General features: G+C 41.8%; 1 protein-coding gene across 1 annotated transcript; it reads right to left on the bottom strand.

The window, feature by feature from the left end:
- Positions 1 to 1,974: 1,974 nt before the first annotated feature.
- On the bottom strand, positions 1,975 to 4,382 carry LOC110537946 (ferritin, middle subunit). The gene is made up of 4 exons (XM_021624425.3): positions 4,108 to 4,382; positions 3,574 to 3,720; positions 2,692 to 2,817; positions 1,975 to 2,404 (listed from the first exon to the last, which is right to left on the bottom strand). Exons 1-4 carry the CDS (start codon positions 4,207 to 4,209, stop codon positions 2,249 to 2,251), a joined length of 531 nt encoding a protein of 176 aa, XP_021480100.1. The 5' UTR covers positions 4,210 to 4,382; the 3' UTR covers positions 1,975 to 2,248.
- Between the last annotated feature and the right edge of the window lie 1,513 nt (positions 4,383 to 5,895).

The following is a 5,895-nucleotide window of genomic DNA, read 5'->3' as shown; positions in this document are numbered from 1 at the left end:
TGGAATTGTGAAAAACTGAGTTTAAATGTATTTGGCTAAGGTGTATGCAAACTTCCGACTTTAACTGTATCTCCCCGGCATATTACATCATTTATGCAGCAGCATACAAGAAATTTTTGGATTTGTTGTGCTCACTTGAACAGGAAGGTGGCGTAGCGATCCTTCGTGGATGCCCCACCACCACAGAAAGCACTGAGCTAGGCTGAAACACCAAACATTTCTCCACCTTTCTGTCTCCCCCTCTCATTTATAACTTTCTATTTCAATAAAGAGAGAAAATACTAATAAATATTTTTTTTTTAAACATTTAATTTCAAGACTATGCACTAGGTATATGTATATGTGGTGACGGGGACACAAATAGAATAATGGGTTTTTACATTTAAATGTTGTTATATGAGAGGTTTGGTGGTGACTTTCTGAACTGTTATAGTTAGACCAACAGTTTAAAGTAATACAGAAAATATTGGTATTTGAGTTGTGATTGCAGTATATTGACCAAATTATCAGTAAAGTTGTTGATGTATTTCCCCTCCAAAATTAAAGAGAAACAATCATTTAAGAGATATTAGTTTAAAAATGCCTTAGTAAGTTACATAGTATATGTAAGTTACATAGTACAGTATATGTTCCTGCTGTTCTCTCCTTCTTCCCTTCTTCCTTTTCTTCAAACCTGGTCTCAGCCGGTCTTCACCCTCACCACCGCCAGTCACGAGACCCCGCCTCCTTCCACCATTATCACTGTGATAACAGAATAGAATGGCCTTGAGACCAAATATGTTGGATAATGTAGTTCACTCAGGCCATTTTTAAAAATGTTTTATTGAACCTTTATTTAACTATGCAAGTCAGTTAAGAACAAATACTAATTTACAATGACTGCCAAACCCTGGCCAATCACGGCCGGTTGTGATACAGCCTGTCCCATAGGTAATGCGTTGTTCTTGACTTCCATTGAGACAGAAAACATTAGGGAGTGGGATGTTTCACTTCCTCTTCCGTCTCTGCTTGAGACTCCAGATTGCTGAGTCACAACGACAAGCCAGAAATACAACCAGTGCATAGCCTGAGTCGGTCCACATAGAACTTGAGGTTATGACAGGAATAAGAGTGGGAAGGAGGGAGAAATAGGAACATGTCCCCTACACATTGAAATTGCATTTTTGGCTATTTAGACTTTATCCAAATATACAGCTGAAGTCAGAAGTTTACCTACATTTTAGCTAAATACTTTTAATCAGTTTCCCAATTCCTGACATTTAATCCAAGTAAAAATTGCTGGTCTTATGTCACCACTATTTTAATGTGGAATGTCAGAATAGTGATTTATTTCAGCTCATTCCATTGGTCTGAAGTTCATACACATAGTTTTGTAGCAGTGCCTTTTAATTGTTTAACTTGGGTAAAACTTTTCAGGTAGCTATCTACAAGCATCACACATTAAGTTGGGTGAATTTGAGTGTAAGGGTGTCCAAATTTTCCCAGGTATCCCTCCACAGTTCAAGTGCCTTATAGCTCAACATATGGAAGTGAATTGAAGGCTACACAAGTATTAATTTGAATGAGCAGTATATGTCATGCAAATATACTGATAGCAAATATTGTCCTTCAACAATCAACCCTGGGACGACCTGTGGGTCAATAGATTGCTAGTAGCTTTGCTAGCTCAGGTTAAAGGCAACACCAATTGTAGCGAATTCAGTTACCCATGTCCCAGTTAATGACCTAGTTGTTTTATGGTACCTGAATAGACATGACACCATTACAAGTTATGTAACAGCCCTTATAAAGCTCATGTCAACCTAATATGACCCTCAGTCACTGTAGTAGGACTACAATTGTCAGTATTTATCATTTCTATAGAGAAATTAATGCCCAGATGGTAGACTGGGCTCATGGCAGTTGGACAAAAATATATAAACGCAACAAGTATCGTCAGTCTCATGTGACATTCATACACAGTAAACAACTGAATCCAGCTCAAAAAAGGTTTTATTCCTCAACTTCAATATGAGAAGTCACACCTAGTGAAAAAGATCCTTGTGTTTTAAGTATTGAAATGCTCAGTAAGACAGCGCAACGGAATAGTACAAACTTTTACAATACACCTCCCTGCCAATAACAAATTTGTCAACATTACAGCTGTTATGCTCTCCCCTCCTTATAAATGCAAAGCCAGCAGAATAGAGCAGAAAGACCAGGAGTCCTGGTCTGAGGCTGGAGGCCGTAGCCTGGGGATGGAAGTGGTTTAGCTCTGGCCTCCCAGGGTGTGCTTGTCAAACAGGTACTCTGCCATCTTGTTTTTGACAGCATCCATCTTGGTGAGGTTGGTGATGTGGTCTCCCAGCTTCTTAATGGCCTCCACCTGCTCATTCAGGTAATGGGTCTCCAGGAAGTCACACAGCTAAAGAGGGATAACACAGGTCAGACAAGATAATGACTACATACTACTGTAAATACAGTAACAAGAGCCTGGTGGTAATGGCATGGTAAGGGCAGACGGACAACTCAATGAGGTGTTCGCAGATGTCTAACTGCTGCATTGTGTGTGTGTATTGTGTGCATGTAAGTGGCAGGTCACACAATCCTGTGTCATTAGTTAGCAGAGCTGAAACAACCTGATCATCTGCCGGAGACAGTACCTGTATTCTATGTGATACATACATGTGTTGTGGTTCCACCATAACTTACATGGGGGTCAACCTTGTCAGAGGCAATCTTGTGCAGGTCCAGCAGGGCCTGGTTCACATTCTTCTCCAGCTGCAGAGCACACTGCATGGCCTCCAGCCCATTGCCCCACTCATCACGTTCTGGCTTCTACACAGGTCAGAGAGAACACCGGAGGGTTAGGGACTACTAGCAGATGTTTCAATGCATACCTACCAACAGCCACCACAGTTAGCCAGTATATCTGGCACATAAATGGATCAATGAACTGGAAACAAGTTAACAAAAAGATGGGGTCAATTTGTCACCACAAACCACATGCTTTAGTTCATGAAGCACACCGGTTGTGTGGCTCAGTCGGTAGAGCATGACGTTTACAACGCCAATGGGCATGGTTCACTTCCTGCTGGGGACACCTATACATAAAATGTATGCACACATGGCCAAGTCAATTTTGCCATGCAGCACAGAGACAATGTAGTTTTAGTATAAACTAAGGGCTTTGCCATCCCAGAAACACAAATAAAAAATAAAAACTTCCCCCTGCTTAGGCCGCCATGCCAATGACGTCAAAACCCTGTACTCATAGACCTACAGTAAGCAGTCAGGCCACATCTTTAGCCGCCTTGCTCTAATACCAGGGCAGTCACTTAAGGCACACCTCAATGAACTCACTCAGCATTAGCATTAATGACTACTCATTCAAAATAACTCCAATACTTGAAGTAAACAGTTTAGAGATAAAAATAAAAAAAAACACCCCTAGAACCATAGCGTCCTTCATTTGTCCCTATAGATGAACCATTTGGGTCCATGAATAACCTTTAACTGAGAACTCTGGTCTATGTAGACCTTTTTGCTATCAGTCTACAATCTAAATGTGTTTTTCGACGCTCAGGGACTCACCTTGATGTCCTGGAGGAAAATGCGTCCACCTCGCTTGTTCTGGAAGGAGAGTAGCTTGTCGGCGTGCTCTCGCTCCTCGTCGCTGTTCTCCTTGAAGAAATGCGCGAAGCCAGACAGAGCCACATCGTCACGGGAGAAATAGAAAGCCTGGGTGGACAAACAAAACATTGTGGTTAGAAGAAAAGAGACATCCCAAACGTGACTGGTGTTACGTTCTTGTGGCAACTAAACTTAATGACAAAGGCATGAATCAGTCGTCCGTAATGTACTTGGTAACCTGACAATTAACCTGTCAATGAGCTGTTACGCGCTCTGTGAAAGGTAGGATAGATTCCCGGGTTCATTTGGATGCTATACATACCTGAAGGCAATTAATAGCCTTGCCAAGTATAACTCAAATAAGTACTTCACGGAGTTTTGGCTATTAATTATCTAAGCCAACAGAAAAAGGTCTGGTGAAAAAAAGCAATTTAGGCCCAGGCATTATAATACACAGGTAAATCAACAAAACGGTCATCTTGGCAGACGCCTTACCATTGAAGTGTAGGTGTAGGAGGCAAACATCTCCAAGTTGATCATCCGGTTGATGGCAGCTTCGCAATCGTGGTGATAGTTCTGGCGGATCTGAGACTCCATTTTGGCAGATTTTCTTTTATATCAAAATTAACGGTACAAAAATAGAGTTTCTTCGACTATTTTGCTATTACAGTTCAAGTAAGTGTTACGTTATCTATCCGGAATGTTCAATATCGGGAGACGAAGGCAGAGGAGTTCCGTTCAATCACTGTTGAAGCAAGAACTTCTTCATGCGTCTTCTCAGACTTGTGAACTAGAAGGAGCTTTGTTCGCTCTATTTATTGTCCCAAACGGAATACGTCAGTGAATTCCACCTTCACAGAGCGTAGCCAATCACCTTTAGAATATCAACAGGAACTAGGCAGATCATTTGATGACGATCCCACTCAAACACATGACCTGAAGCAAAGAGTATTTATTATATTGACAAGAGAGCCGAGTGACCACTCTAACAATGGAAATACATGTGCTCAACGATTGAAGACAGGCAAGATCAGGTGGGACCATTCTAGCCAATGAGAGTGCAGGTACGCGTGTGAACAACACACAGAACGAAACGTCGTTTTGCTCAAAGTTGCCGGAATGACACGTGCCACGTGCATCCACACGTGCATCCTCAAGTAATTTGACACTCTGTTATATACCTCCACACAAAAACGGGTTTATCTCACTCGGACAGATTTTGGCGGAGTAAATGCTCTCGCCTCGACCTCTTCATCTTAGTCTGTTTAAAAAAAGTACTTTTGTTCTATGACATGCTTGGCATTTCTTTTTGACTAAATGAAGTGTCATGCTTAAAGGATACGTTTGGGTGAGGATGTAACTCGATCTTCTAGCATTCCAAAGGTTGCTTGTTTGAAACTCGTCACAGACAACTTTTGCATTTTTGCTAATTCGCAACTTTGCAACTTTTCAGTTACTTTGCCACTACTTAGCATGTTAGCTAAACCTTCCCCTAACCATAACCCTTTAACCTAACTCCTGACCTTAACCTTAGACCTAACCTTAACTCTTAACCCCTAGCCTAGCTAACTTTAGCCACCTAGCTAATCTATTTTAATTTTGAGATTCTTCAAATAACCACCCTTTGCCTTGATGACAGCTTTGCAAATGCGTGGCATTCTCTCGACCAGCTTCACCTGGAATGCTTTTCCAACCATCTTGAAGGAGTTCTCACATATGCTGAGCACTTGTTGGCTGCTTTTCCTTCACTCTGCGGTCCGACTCATTCCAAACCATCTCAATTTTGTTGAGGTCGGGGGATTGTAGAAGCCAGGTCATCTGATGCAGCACTCCATCACTCCTTCTTGGTAAAATAGGCCTTACACAGCCTGGAGGTGTGTTGGGTAATTGTCCTTTTGAAAAACAAATGATCATCCCACTAAGCCCAAACCAGATGGGATGGTGTATTGCTGCATAATGCTGTGGTAGCCATTCTGGTTTAGTGTCACCAGCAAAGCACCCCCACACCATAACACCTCCTCCTGCATGCTTTATGGTGGGAACTACACATGCAGAGATCTGTTCACTCACACCGCGTCTCACAAAGATACGGCTGCTGGAACCAAAAATCTAAAATTTCGACTCCCCAGACCAAAGGACAAATTTCCACCGGTCCATTGCTCATGATTCTTGGCCCAAGCAAATCTCTTATTATTATTATTATTGGTGTCTTTTAGTAGTGGTTTCTTTGCAACAATTCAACCATGAAGGCCCAATTCACACAGTATCCTCTGAACAGTTGAT

Source organism: Oncorhynchus mykiss, chromosome 12, assembly GCF_057628025.1.
Source record: "Oncorhynchus mykiss isolate SJ-2025 chromosome 12, ASM5762802v1, whole genome shotgun sequence".
Lineage (NCBI taxonomy): Eukaryota > Metazoa > Chordata > Actinopteri > Salmoniformes > Salmonidae > Oncorhynchus > Oncorhynchus mykiss.
The sequence above is the reverse complement of the archived record's forward strand: the minus strand, read 5'-3'. Positions and strand labels throughout refer to the sequence as shown.

Bases quoted from the DNA above. Each gene is read 5' to 3' on its own strand.
- LOC110537946 (XM_021624425.3), bottom strand. From the start codon at position 4,209: ATGGAGTCTCAGATCCGCCAGAACTATCACCACGATTGCGAAGCTGCC. The intron at 3,721-4,107 runs GTAAGGCGTCTG...TTGTCCACCCAG, and splicing joins CCTACACCTACACTTCAATG to GCTTTCTATTTCTCCCGTGA. The intron at 2,818-3,573 runs GTGAGTCCCTGA...TGACCTGTGTAG, and splicing joins TTTTCCTCCAGGACATCAAG to AAGCCAGAACGTGATGAGTG.